A 15,148-nucleotide genomic window follows, 5' to 3' on the forward strand; every position below is an offset into this window, starting at 1 on the left:
GATCTAAACTACTAAAGTTCTGTTACATTTTTTCTGCTACGGCTTTCTGTTCAACTCTGATGTCATCAACATTCTTCATTTGTTTTGCAGACTGGGCCACGAACTCAGTTTCCAAAACAATAAATTTATTTTCTAATACATCGACTTTTTCATTCACACTTTTTAATCCCTCTTTTAGTTCTGAAACCTGATTACTAAGTTGGTCTATTTGGTATTGTACCCTGTCTATTTTGTCATTGTTCGCGACTTGTGGTCTCGCGGTCGTGTTCTCGCTTGCTGAGCACGGGGTCCTGGGTTCAATTCCCGGCGGGGCCAGGGATTTTCACCTGCCTCGAGATGACTGGGTGTTTGTGTTGTCTTCAATATTTCTTCATCATTCATGAAAGTGGCGAGATTGGGCTGAGCAAAGGTTGGGAATTTGTATGGACACTGATAACCGTGCAGTTGAGTGCCCCACAAACCAAACATCATCATCATCATCATCATCTATTTTGTCATTGTTTCGTTTTCAGTTCATTTAATTGTCCTTGTAGTGAAGTAAATTTTCCCGTTAACTGATCACTAACCGTACTAAATTTGCGTTTGTTGTATATCTTCATTTTCTCTAATTTTACTAAAATCAACTGCGAAATATTGGTTTTCACTGTTTGCTGACTACACTTTCACTTGGTTCAAACATGTCTAGCCTGTGTGCTACAGCTTTCACTTCATCACCCCTATCCTCATCTCTTCATTTTCCTAGCAATTACCCAAGTCTCAAAAAATTGATTTCACAAATGATATTTTCTCATGTCCTTCGTCATAGTTGTAAAGTCCTCTTTCGACTGATCCAGTCCATCATTATCGATATTATCTCACTGTTGATACAACTGTTGGGCAGTTCTCAGAACTTCTTTCGTTGAGTGATTGAAGTTCATAACTGCAAATACATAAATCCAAAATCCATTCTCCTTCTGCAACGGACAAAACTTTGTTATCAGTCAACAGATCGTGGCTGATGCTCACACTTATAATCTTACACTCCCACACATAATTATTATTTCTATTAGTCTGTTCATTATTTTCAAAAGCTTTGAGAGGTGTAAGATACACAAAAGAAAAACTTTTCACTTATCTTCGTTATTCATTATTCACTGTTGTTGTTGGCTCTAATTCTTGTTGTGTCTATGGTTACATTCTTGAGGCTGTAATTTTATAACATTGTGGGTCCTTGAAGACGAAATAACTCGTGAAGATTTGCCTGGTGCTATGAATATCTTTTATTTTATCCCATTCTTCTAAATCACGATGACTTTACAATTTTCACTTCTACTGCACAACAAATTACATTGTTGTTGACAAACTTAAAAAAAGCCTACTTCCATCTGAGGCATGCCCAATACTCTGTACATTCTGCGGCACTCACATTATTCCAAAGAGTTTACAAACTTTCATGATACAAGAAGAATAATCACCAAGATGTAACATAAATTTAATAATTTGTGTTTAGATTGTGAAACTAATAATATGAATTTAAGCATACCAGAAATTTCATAATTTCAAATATTTCTAAAAGAAGAGTAATTTTAACTGCACATACAGAGTACTAACAAATTGATTTTTTTTTTTACATATTTTAGCCTGAAGCATAACACATCATATACAAAATCAAATGAACTTCATTCAGTTAGACAGCTGATATAATTTTCACCTGTACAAGAATTGATAGTATTCATGGTATTGGTTATTTCTATAAAAAAGTTAATGTTAGAGGAGGGTGACCAATTATACAATGAGACAAGCTTTTGAATCGTGTCATTTGCTCTGACTCTCTCAGTGTCCTTCGAAGTCTCTATGTGCTGTACACCACTCATGGGTCCAGGAAAACTGTCACTTGCTCACTCTTGATGGAGCCACTGTGATGTTTATATGAGTTCCTGGTCATGTTAGTCTGGCAGGAAACAAGGCTGTTGGTGCTGCTGCCAAGACTGCAGTCCTCGTACCTCAGCCCACTAGATCTCATATTCCCTCTGATGATCTCTGTGTTACCATCTGTCAGGAGGTGGTGTCACTTAGACATTGCCACTGGTCCTCCCTTCATGGGAATATAAGCTCCAGATTATTAAACCTCTCCCAGTGACTTGGCTGACCAGCTCTTCGCCCTCTCGCTGCAAGGAGATCATTTTTGGTAGGTTGCATATTGGGCAATGTCGTTTTCTTAAGTTATAATCCCCTAACGCCTTGTCCTCATTGCCATCAACCTTTGTCGGTTTGCCATTTCCTGGCTAAATGTCCATTGTTAACCACTTGTGCTCTGATGTATGTTTGTCATCTTGAGTTATCGGCCATTTTAGCAAACAACACACTGGCTGTCATCTGAGTTTTACTTTTTATCCATTGTAGCAATATGTTTAAGGATATTTTATTTTTAGTTCCGAACCTCCTTTGTCTCTACAGTGTATTTTGTGGAGCTTTCTCCAAGAGGAAGACCTAGTTATTAGTTCTCTTCTCGCATTGATTGGGCTTAATGGGTAATCATTTTTAACTTCTTTTCCATATTAGTGTTCTATGTTTCTGACATGGGTGCATATGGCCTTTGGCCTTTGTTGTTTTTACACCCTAAAACAGACTTTTTATTGAGTGATAAATTCTATTTTGCAGTTCGGGTAAATATGCAGCTGTGCACAGATTGTATTAAAGAGGCTAAAAACAGATATTAGCATGACTTTCTAAACACCATCATGAATTACTAAAAAACCACACAAGAACTATAAAATAACTCTTTCTTTTGAATGATAAATGTTATTCAAAACATGTTAAACTTTCACATTTACAACCATGAAAAACATTCCTCTCGGCATTTGTTTGTACTGCTATAAGTCATAGATAAACTGATTGTTTATAAGAAAATAGTTCTCCACTGCAATATGATGATCCATGAAACAATATTTCACTAATAAGTAATCTCTTTCTATCAGAATTCTATGCAAAGTTGACTCTTTTCAATATCTTTATGGTGTTAGTATTTAAGGCAAAATCTACATATTGTCTTTTGTATGTACAAAACTTGTCACTGAATACTATACTACACCCCTTCAGTTTACTAAACAAAATCAATATTTATCATCATACTGTTTTCCATGTGTCTAACTGATTGTATCTCTCTGAGTGAACAACAGTAGAAATGTGGATGATGCCACTTGTTCAAGGTCAGCATCATATTTTTGTCAAAGAGCTGGAAATAATGCTTTTCCATCTACCTTTGTTCAGTAGACTTCAGTCAGGATTCCATACACACATCTGACATACTGTTTTGAAGCTTTCCTCCATAGCTTACCTTCATGTAGAATTGATACTAGCTTTCTTAAGGACACTATAAGAAATTAGCTATTTGTAGTTTACAGCACATGAGAAGCATCTCTGCTACTTGACACTTTTATTCTCAATGGTAGCAACTTACACGCACTCAAAGAAAATGTCTTTCAGTATCAACAACAACATGGATATACATTACTTTAATAATATCATGTATTGAAAAGTCTCTCCCATATGGTCTCCTCCCCTCTTCCTATCCCATCTGCATCCCACTGTAAATGGTGCATCTGTGGTGATGAACAATCCCTTGCCCATTATGCTTAAGGTGTTACTAAGGCCTTCACAAACAGGCATAGAATTCATACCTAGTATACAAACAGATTTCCCGTGCCATGTCCATATATGCCCCCAATTGTCTGATCACCCTTATGAACCAGCTACAAAGAAGCACTCCTCTCGTTAAACAATACCACCCTGCCTTAGATTAACTTAACAATACCCTCTGGCAGGGCTTTGACAACTTATAATGCCAACAAAAATGGAACATTCTACTCCAGTGGAAAACTCTGGTGCAAGACTTATCCTATAAACCCACCAAACATATACTGTTCCAGTCCCATCAGTGGCATATACTCTCGTCTCAGAGGCAGGGCCAACCATGAAAGCAGTAATATTGTATACCAGCTCTGCAGTAACTTCTGTGGTCTTTTATGTGGGCATGATCACCAAACAGTTGTCCACATGAATGAATGGTCTTTGCCAAACTGTGGCCAAGAACAGAGTTGACTACCCGATGGCAAAACACACTGCTAAGCACAATATATTTAGCTCCAATGACCACTTCACAAACCATGACATCTAGACCCTCCCCTCCCCTCCCCAATCTTTCCAGCAATATCCCTTTATCTGAATTATATACATGGAAGTTATGCTTACAACACATGCTTCTACATTGCAAGACCTCAGTCTCCACTATGCATGACACCCACCTCCAACTTTGTCCCAGCCCCCCCCCCCCTTCCCTCCCCGCTCCCCTGCCATGGTCTAAACTCACCCCTCCTCTCTGCAGATGACCACTTCCTCTGTTCCAAGTACCCTATGCACGACACCCACCTCCAACTTTGTCCCAGCCCCGCCCCCCCCTTCCCTCCCCCCTCCCCTGCCATGGTCTAAACTCACCCCTCCTCTCTGCAGATGACCACTTCCTCTGTTCCAAGTACCCCATTCAGTCCAATCCTTTACACTGTAGTGCATATTCCCCCTCCATTAGTTACAACACATGTTCTGAGACATCAAGGGATCACCAATTTAGTATTGGAGGGAAGGGTAGAGGGTAAAAATAGTAGAGGGAGACTAAGAGATGACTACACTAAGCAGATTCAGATGTATGTAGGTTGCAGTAGGTGCTGGGAGATGAAGAAGCTCATACAGGATAGAGTAGCATGGAGAGCTGCATCAAACCAGTCTCTGGACTGAAGACCACAACAACAACAACAACAACAACAACATTGAAAATGACTGATGGCTTATGTTTGATATCTGGCCAGCAGATGACACTGGAAAATGTTCTGTAGTGGGTAATTCATGATTGTTGGCACTGTCAGTATAAACAGGAGTTAGTCAACTGTAATGTACAGCACATGTGATTTACCATAAATTTGATCAGTAGTTCAACAAATTTGTTAATGTCTTTTCAGTATGGTGGAATGAATCATGTGGATTAATGTTTTGCAAAAAAATAAATTCTCTGATCATGTTTGATATGGATTTATTGACTCATGCAAATTTTTTTAAAAAAGGGCATGGGCATTAGATTTCTTACTAATTAGATAATTAGGCCTTCTGGGAAATGCTATGGGATCCACTTATTTTTTATTCTGAAATGTTACTATTTTTGTTTTGTTTCAATATTTACTGTATATTTTTCCTGTTTGAAAAGGTCGGTAGACTTTTCACCTATTTCAGAGAGAGATTTTACGTTTAAACTATATTCATTTTCCTCCTTTATTGTAACTTTTTTAATTTCTGCCAATAAGTAGTTGTTCCAAAGACACACAACACAGTGCTTATTTTTTTCAGTCATTGTCTTTATTTAAGTACTTGAAATGATGTATTAAACAACTTTCAGAACAGTCATCAGTCATTAATTAATTCATCATTTTCCATAGATCCCATCAAGGAGAACTTTCAGGAATGTGGAACAAACTGAGTTATACCTTAATATGAAACAAAAACACAGAAACTTAATCTGTCTAGTGTATTAGCAGTAAACTATCGCTATACTGCTCAAAGCTTTGCACACTTATGCCAACTACATTTAACTGAGTAAATTAGTAAGAAAGCTGTTACTTTGAAAAGAACAGTGCACAAGACAATGTTTCACTGTGAAAGAAACTGAGTTTACTTTGCATCTCTACTTCAATAAAAGGCAAGGAACTTTTTGACATCCTTATTCTAAGAGGACTGATATTCAACATCTTCCTTGCAGCATGCAGTGGCTGGAAGCTGAGTGTCATAACTGTTGACAAAACGCTTATCAGCACCTGCAGTGCACCACCTCAAACAATATTAACACAAATACACATATTAACACAAATACACATCAGAAAAGTGGCACTAAGTAGAATTACAACTTTTATTATTGTCGCTATCTGAGCTAATGTTAAAATGTAATTTTCTCCTTTAAGTTCACCCAGACTTACGAAGTTAGTTATTTGCATGTTCCACGGATCACAATTGTGACTCTCTGTGTAATAGGAAATGAGATAGGTCTACAATTGCAGTACACACAGTGAAAATATGGTGATACACTCAAAACCCACGCACACACCATATTATCGTATATTCAGAAATTATTCTCAAAATAGGAGCTGTCAAGCAAATATGTTTTCAGTTTGTGCTTGAAACTAAATTTGTTATCTATTAAGTTCTTCTTGTCACTGGGTAGTTGGTGAAAGACTTTTGTAAATGAATACCTCACTTCATTTTGTGCCACACTAAGGCTGAGTGATGGATAAAGTGAGTCATTTGTCCTCTAATATTATGTTTGTGAATGTTACTATTGTCTCCAAACTCTGATAGATGGTGTATTGAGAACTGTTTACAAGAGGCACTGTAGTGGACAACACATATTATCTTTACTACACAGTTCTGTGCAACAAAGACACACTTACTCAGTGAATAGTTATCACAGAATATGGTGCCATAAGTCATTAGTGAATGGAAATAGGAAAAGTAAGTCATCTTTTGACATTTTCTTCTCCAAAATCTGATGTTACTCATAATGCAAAAGTAGAAGAGCTCAGACATTGAAGGTTGTAACATGTGGCTTCTTGCTCAGGTTATTATCAATAGAAACACTTAAGAATTTAGAATATTCTGTTTCATTTATTGTTTTGCCGCTATACTGTATTTCTTATGGTGTAGTCAATCCTAATGCAATACTGAATTGCATGTAGCTTATTTTATCTAAATTTAGTGACACTCTGTTTGTGGAACACCAGTTATTAATCTTCAAGAAAATGTTATTTCCTTTCTTGAATACTCAAATTCCTCCATCATTAACAAAGAGAATTATTGTTGCTTGTTAGATACATGATGGCAGATCATTACATACAACAAGAATAATAGGGTACCCAATATCTAGCCATGTGGTATTCCCATAGTGATTATTCCTATTTCAGTGTCTACACTCACTGTGTTTCTTAATGCAACACTTAGCATCTTCACATTTGGACAGGATGAAAACCACCTGTAAAACATTCTTGATTTACTTGCCATGTCAAAGGCACTGCAAGTTAACTGAAAATGTTTTACGCACAGGTAAAGCTATGAGAAACTTCAATTTGATAGGGTGAAAACCAGTTACCAGCAAGATCTGTGCTACCATAATTTTTGAGATTCTCTTAGTGATCTGATTTCAGAGTTGAGAAATAGAATGTACTGTGAAAGGACACTTTTGAAACAGAGACTAAGTATCTTATTTAGAAAGAGGTGGATTAAGATTTTTGTACCCACCATCTTCTCCAGTATCTTCGAGAAGAAGGTCAGTGGTAAGACTGGTCTGTAATTACGAGGATCATTGCAGCAAATGTCTTGGCAACTATTCTTTGTCTTGAAATAATAACAAGTTAAAAAATTCTGAAATATGCAAATGCATGGTTAGTTCATATGTAAACATTATGTGTAGGAAGATGGGCAAACACACACACCACCATAAAGATATAGCATGAAAAAAATTTAAAAAAAATTGGTGTTGCAAACATGTTTTACTGTCATTTGCAACAGTACACAATACATCACTAACTATGCGCATTCCATGGGATCAGGAGTCTCCCCAGGAATGCGCGACAATGCTATGAGGAGCTTGTGGAAGTGATAGGAAATGCTGCTCTACTGTACCAAACGTTTGCTCCGTGGGTTGTGTGGAACATGCTTTTGAACACATGAAGACATTGTCACAGCATTGATGTGCAAGATACAATGATTTGCTCATAGCGAGGCCACAGGTATTTGGCATCTTCCATAGCATTGGCAATGTATGGTGGATTCATTGAGAGCATATTTCAAGGGACTCTGAGATGTCACAGGTCTGTAGTCCTCATCTGTACTATTGTGTACTGTTGAAATTGACAGTAAAATATGTTTGAAATGACAAAATTTGTTTCAGCTTTTTTCTCATGCTATATCTATGGCAGTGTGTAATGTTTACGTATAAACTAACCTTCCACTTGTGTATTTCAGAACTTTTTATTTGGTTACCATTCTTGGGACAAAAAAATTGTTGCCAGGACTCTGCAATAACACTCATATTCATATCTGGCTTCCACTTTTCTTGTAAATTGATCTGACAGTACCATGTTTTGTTATATTAGAAGGAATTTGTTTTTGAAGAGTACTATAAAATTATGAGACAGTTTCTAGCTAGTACTTTCCTTCAGGAGAGATGTCAGTACTGCCAATATGTGCTTATGAAAGTACATATAGTATCCTACCTTATGGAACTAATAGTTAGTTCCGGGCAGGGGTGGATCCTCTCCTCCTCATCAGGGTATCTCAGTGACCTGCCTTTCCTTTTTAACCTTCTCCATTCTTCCCCTCTGTCCTCCCAGACAAAAGAGCTATTAGTTCTGAAAGATAGTATATTACATGTATTTTTATACGTAACTGTGAATAATACTAACAATTTCTGCCCTTAAAGTGAATGTATTTCAGGCTGTGCGGCAATTACATTTTTTTTTTTTTCCTACTCACTTTCCTTAAGGCAGCATAATATTTCTTGTAATATAAAATCAGTTCTACTTCTTTGTTTGTCTTAACCAGTTCATAGAATTTCCTGTTCATTGCACATGGTATTTTGATCTTTTTAGTAATCCAAGCCTTTTTTGATGTCTTATTAGTGCCACACTTTATTGTTATCTTGGGAGAGCTGCTGTTAAAGATTGACAGAAATCCATCTACAAATATGTAAAATTTGTAAGTGATACTTTTCACATTATACACAGCTTCCCGCAAGGCTGCCTTGAAACTTACTGTTGTATACACATTACTTGCTGTAACTGTTTCCCAAAATGCCACTTCAGTATAATCAGGTAAGTTACTTAGTAAAGCTGTTTGTGCATCATGGTTCGAGGGGCCATTCACTACTAGATAAACATTGCTTTCGTGTGTAATTCTGGTGAAAAAGTTAACAACAGGAGCTCATTAGTCCTGAACTTAGATTTTATGAATGAGAAGCTTATATTGATGGTCAGTGCCTTGTTCTGGGATGAAATAAGGTTAAAATACTTCGTCATCATCATCATCATCATCATCACCATCTTGGACAGTTTCCAGCCTCTGGCTGGGTCTGTATGGAACATAGGCCTCTCCAATGTCTTCTGTCTTGCCACCATCTCTCCATCTTCACCTCAATCCAGTCTTCTCCTTTCTTCTGAACGCATTCCTCTACTCCTTTCAGCCATCTGTCTCTTGGTCTTCCTCTTGATCTCGTTCCTTCCAGTATCATCTCATGTAACCTCCTGGGTAGCTCCTTCTCCTCCATTCTCTTCACATGTCCATACCATCTTAGCCTTGATATCTCTCTCTCCTCCTGTAATGCTTCCACCTTCATTAACTCTCTGATCCTCTCATTTCTTAACCTGTCTATCTTTGTCACTCCAATAGTGTTTCTCAAGAATTTCATCTCACTAGCTTGTACTTTGCTTTCTTTCTTTCGTAACTTAGGTTACTGATGCAAATGTCAGGATCGCAAAAGAGTATGACTGATTTGGGGTACATCCTTGCTCCATATAATGCTTCTGACACTCTTCCAAAATGCTTCTGCTTTTCCCCCTTACTCATTTATTTCTTTGCCGTTTTTTTCCATCTTCCTGTATAAGGTTTCCTAGGTACTTGAAACTCTCCACTCTCCTCAATCATTCCCCACCAATTGTTATTCCAGTTGTTACTCTCTCCTTCTTTCTTGTTGTGATAATCATCTCACTCTTACTTATACTAAATTTCATACCATATTCTTGTAGTGTTTGTTCCCATACATCCAACTGCTCTTATACTTCCTCCTCCTTATTCCCCCAAATCATCAGATCATCTGCAAACAGCATAGCTTTCATCTTCCTTTCACCAATTACTTGTGCTACTGTACTCATTATATCATCCATCACTACAGTGAAGAGTAATAGTGAAAGTGCACTTCCCTGCCTCAAGCCATTCTTCTGTTCAATCCAAGCTGATCTCTCTCCTCCCACTTTCACACAGCTCGCACTTCCATGGTACATTACCCATATCCTCCAAATAATCTGTTTTGCTACTCCTCTGTTCTCCAGGGCTTTCCAAAGTTTGCTTCTATGTACACTATCATACATTTTTTCAGTGTCCAGAAAGGTCATTAGTAGATCTATTCCGTATCCATAGTGCTGTTCCTGCAGTTGTCTTACAGCAAAAATTAGATCCACCATGGACCTTCCTGTTCTGAAGCCATGTTGCTCTTCTCTCATTCTTCCTTCTAATTTTGCCTGAATTCATACTTCCAAAATTTCCTCAAAAATCTTTGCACAATGACTCATCATTGTAATACCCTGATAGTTGTTGCACTCTTTTCTATTTCCCTTCTAAAAGATCGGGACAATTATTCCCTTCTTCCAGTCCTCTGGGATTATCTGCTGTCTCCACACAATTTGCATTACTTGATATAGCCATTGTATCACCATCTCTCCTGCTGCTCTCACCATCTCTACACTTAGCTTGTCCAGACCTGGTGACTTCCCTCCCTTCATCTTGCCCAATGCCTCTTCCACTTCTCCCCATGTAAGATCTTTTTCTATTTGCTGTTTGTCCTCGTCCAGGTCTCCATTTGGGTTCAGGAGTTCTTCAAAATACTCCTTCCACATATTCTGGTGTTCCTCCTTATACTCTACATCTTGTCCACTTTTGTTCATCATTCAAACATAATCTGTTGTACTGTTCTTCCTCTTACTTTTAATCATCCCATGTAACACCTTTTCTGAACCTTCACTATCCTCCTCCATCATTCTGGTCCACTGTTCCATCCACTTTCTTCTTTCCTCCACCACCACTCTTTTTGCTTCTTTCTTTCTTGCCTAATACTCTTCTCTTGTCTCTATTGTTCTCTTCTGGAACCATTCCCTAAAGCCTCTATTCTTCTTCTGTACTATATCCTTTGTTTTATCATTCCACCAGAGTGTTTCTTTCCATCTCCTTTTGTTGCTTGTCCTCCCACATATTGCTTCTGCCGCACTTACTAATGTTTCCTTGAATCTACCCCATTCCTCTTCTACCATTCTTGGTTCATCCTTTGGGATGCTTTCCTTTACTACTTGTTGGTACTGTAGCCTGCTTTCTTCCTCCTTCAACTTCCATACCCTCATACATCTCTCCTGGTTTTCTGTCCCTTTATTATCCTTAGTCCCTCTCAGGTTCATTACCAGCAAACAGTGGTCGCTATCCAAGGACTCTGATGGTATTACCTTAATGTCAGTGATGTTCCTATTCATCTCACTATTGTACAGGAAGTAGTCAACTATCGACATTCTCTTCAAGTCTTGACTGTACCAGGTAATCTTGTGGCTCTCTTTTCCTGAACCAAGAGTTTCCAACAAGAAAGCCATTCCTTCGACAGAACTCCAAATACTTAATTTTAAAAATCAGTAATTAACATCCAAAAATTATGAAATCAATGCCACTGGAATGTGAAAGTACAGGTCATTGCTGATTGTAGTCCCAGTGCTACATAGAAAAAAATATATTGATGTATTGTTGTGATTAAATACACAATCATATATTTGCAGAGTTAGAAAATAAAATTTGGATATGGCATAAGGACTGAGTAGATAATTATCATTTCCAGATCATTTCTTTTATTTGAATCTTTCAGAAAATTAATATTAAAATCTCCATAGACTATCATTTGCTTTTATTTCTGCTATGTGGCATAATAATGACTCATTTTTTTCAAGTTTCCTTGTGGGATACAGATATATAAATAGGAGGCAACAATTACAACAAATGAAATAAATGATTCTGAAAGCAAAATTAAAGAATGGAAGGTCCAGGTTGGAAAATCAATGATGTTATGAAATGGCTTATTGCTACTCACCATAAAGATGACACATTGAGTTGCAAACAGCCATAACAAAAGAACTGTTACACATTAAGCTTTTGGCAAAAGAAAATTAATTCGTTCAGCATGAAACCTACATTTTTTCCACAGTGGCTAGAGATAGTGGACGTGTACATGTGTGTGAAGTGTTCCTGCTTGTGTGAGTGTTTTCTTTTCTGAAGAAGGCTTTGGCCAAATCTCAATGTGACGACTCTTTTCGCTGTTACAGTCTGCAACTCAATGTGTCATCTTTAAGATGAATAACAATCTACCCCATATGTGACTGTAGGCTTTCCCAGTATAAACTGTTGATGCAGGTTTCTTGGAGAAGATGGGAAGTATGACACTTCCTGAAACGTCACGAGATGTCAACGCTACTACCTGGCTGGAGACCCGAGAAACCTTCATCAACAATCTGTCCTTTTTAGAATATTGCTGAAGGATAAATTGCATGTTATGCAGCAAGTTTATGGATGCTGGAGGTTTGCCCAGATCGTAAAGCAGGACAGGTGACAATCTGTGGGTTAGCTGATGGTCAGGTACAATGCTGGTAAAGGCACAGACATACCAGAGCACACCATTCACTGCACACAGTGAAAAAACTAGTTCCACAGTAGTGTGTGTCCTTATTGAACCAGTGGGATGATCAGTTATGATTGCAGTCGGCACAAGAACATTTTAGATAGAGCACATTTTTTCTGCAGTTATTGCCGATGCCACAGAACAGTGTGTCTTTGGCTTAATGATGAATTCTAATTGTTTGCTGACCTTTCAAATTTCTCAGATATCAACCCTTGGGACACATCTGTGGCTTATTCAAGAGGAAACTCAGAGCGCAGAACAGATATTACTGATCTCCAGACACAAGCAAATTGTGTGTAAAACCCTATCAGCACCTTTTTAATGTGCCAGAGGTGGATACACTTGTTGTTATGTGTTTTGTCGTAGTGCTCTTGTTCAGCAGTGTAACATGGCATGTCAGAAATTAACTGTGTGTTTATTTACCAAGTACCATTTATTGACTAGTGTTCATTCATTGAGGAACTTTACTTCTGTGAAAGTTGTTGCTGCAAGGTTTTCTGCAGAGTAATTGCATGTATCCAGATTGCTCTTTTAAGAGCAAGTGCTATCCCATCCATTAACTTGGAGTGATCTACACCACTGCTTGATATAAGAGGAAGAGCTGTTTCAGGATAGCTCTGATATATGATGCACATTGTTGTACAGATTTGGAAGGTACTGGTATACAATTAGGCGAACTTCATAAGAAACTAATCAGCTGAAATGTGCATCCTACAGCCTAATTCATGATACAATGTAAGCCTCTTAAAAATATAGACAGTCACTGCAGGTTAGTTCCTTGTATCTGTTGGTGACGAACAACAATGAAATGTTTGTTCCACTGAAGTGCTTACTAAATATTGCCACATGTAAAACATCCATAATAGCTTCTTAGTGTGGAAGAGGTGTTTTTATTCAAACAGAGGCTTTTTGTGGAAGAGTAAATTACATAGGAGACAATGACTAGAGGTGTGAGTTCACCACTGGTAAATAAGGAACAAGTCAAGTAGAAAGAAGACAGAACTGCCTTACCCTGTCCATTTTTACTGTGTACCAAAAGCACTGAAGGGTCTCTGAACTAAGAAAACTTTCTGTTTGTGTCATTCTTAGTTTGATTTTTATATGTGATTCTTTAAATTGTGTGTGGAACATTTCTCAAAATACATTTCTATTTTGTATTCTGTGGCAATAATAAATGTTTTGGTTTTTTGAAATTTCATAAATTATGAATGTTTTTCTTTCATTGTAGATTGACGTGTGGTGGTATCTATGTTATACAGTTCTGTTGCTGCTCACCCATAATTCCAGTGGAACCTGTGATATTGTTGTAGTGGCAGAGTGAATGAGGAATGTTAGGTTCAATCTTAGGGTGTGAAACGAAGATTGTTCAAACGTGTAAAATGAAACATAAGAAGAATCACATATAGTTTTAATGTTAACTCAGAATGAAACTAGATGTAACAATACAGTTGACCTTTTAAGTAAATTGTTAATTACTTATAATGTGTTTTTTATGCTGTTATTGATTTCATGTGCAATAATAAAATATTGTTCATTACAATAGAATTTTTTTAATTGAAATATATCAGATATTATTGCTAAAATTATTGTTGTCATTTTCCAGCATTATTTGAAAAATTTCATGAATTAATGTGAGACAAATATTTACAGTGCTATTATCAGTAGTGAGTTTTTTTCCAAAACTAGAATGAGAACAATATTTAATAGTATTTATTTAATAGTATTATTAGCATGTAATGTAAAACTTCCACATTATTAGAAATATGAAGTAGCAGTTTATGGAGTTAACTTTGAGTTTCTGTCAGGTGATGTAAATACTGATGTCTCTTTTCAGTTTTTCACTATTTATTAACTTTACAAATATTTACAATGATTTGACTCAACAAAAATTTTTAAAAAATCGAAGAAGTTTATAGCAGCTATAATAGAGATAAGAGAGGACTCTCATCCTGGGTATTATGGCTCTTGTTATCCAGAATTTTCAGTGACTATTTTCCTTCCTCTTTCCTCTGAATATGTTATTCTTACTTGAATTGCCTTTTATTCTTACTAGATAAAGGAAGTGCACAGCAAGTTCCTAAATCTCAAGATTTAATATCTATTTGTCAACATGTTCTGATTGTTTTTGTGTGAGAAATTAGTGGATAGGGACTTGTATCTTGCATTTAATTAGTCTTTATTGTGAATATTTATGTACTGAAAATAAAACATACGTTGTAATGTGAACTAATAAGTAAAATGTGATAGTCTTTTTTACAGAGCAATAGTTGCTGATCAGGAAGGAAACTAACAGTAAACTACTTAAACTGAAAGAAATCTTAAACTGAAAATGTTATTAGAAAGAATAACATTCAAAATTAAAGGTGGTTTATGGCCAGAAAGGAAAATGTTTGTAATGGCTTTGATGGAGGGAAGTGCGACAGGTGAAGAAATCTGATGAACAGATGCAGTGGTCAAGGATCACTGTCTTGCTATCTTGCAAATGTTCTCTCTCTCTCTCTCTCTCTCTCTCTCTCTCTCTCTCCATTTCTCTCCAGCAGGATGTTGGCTGACATAGTTTGCCTTCTTTATCTGTCCACTCTTTCTTTTGTGTTCCTGTTTTTGCTCCAGCCTAGAAGAACCTCATAGTTCCACAAAAATGATATTTAGTGTCTA

General features: G+C 37.0%; 1 protein-coding gene across 1 annotated transcript in view; it reads left to right on the plus strand.

The window, feature by feature from the left end:
- LOC126475351 (SNF-related serine/threonine-protein kinase) overlaps window positions 1-13,999 on the plus strand; it is a 307,760-nt gene extending 293,761 nt beyond the window's left edge. Inside the window, exon 9 of the mRNA XM_050103164.1 lies at window positions 13,722-13,999. Within this exon, the coding sequence (XP_049959121.1) occupies window positions 13,722-13,726 (5 nt within the window). The 3' untranslated portion in view covers window positions 13,727-13,999. The remainder of the gene's footprint in view (window positions 1-13,721) is intronic.
- Window positions 14,000-15,148: the final 1,149 nt, after the last annotated feature.

The sequence above is a fragment of the Schistocerca serialis genome, chromosome 4 (assembly GCF_023864345.2).
Source record: "Schistocerca serialis cubense isolate TAMUIC-IGC-003099 chromosome 4, iqSchSeri2.2, whole genome shotgun sequence".
NCBI lineage: Eukaryota > Metazoa > Arthropoda > Insecta > Orthoptera > Acrididae > Schistocerca > Schistocerca serialis.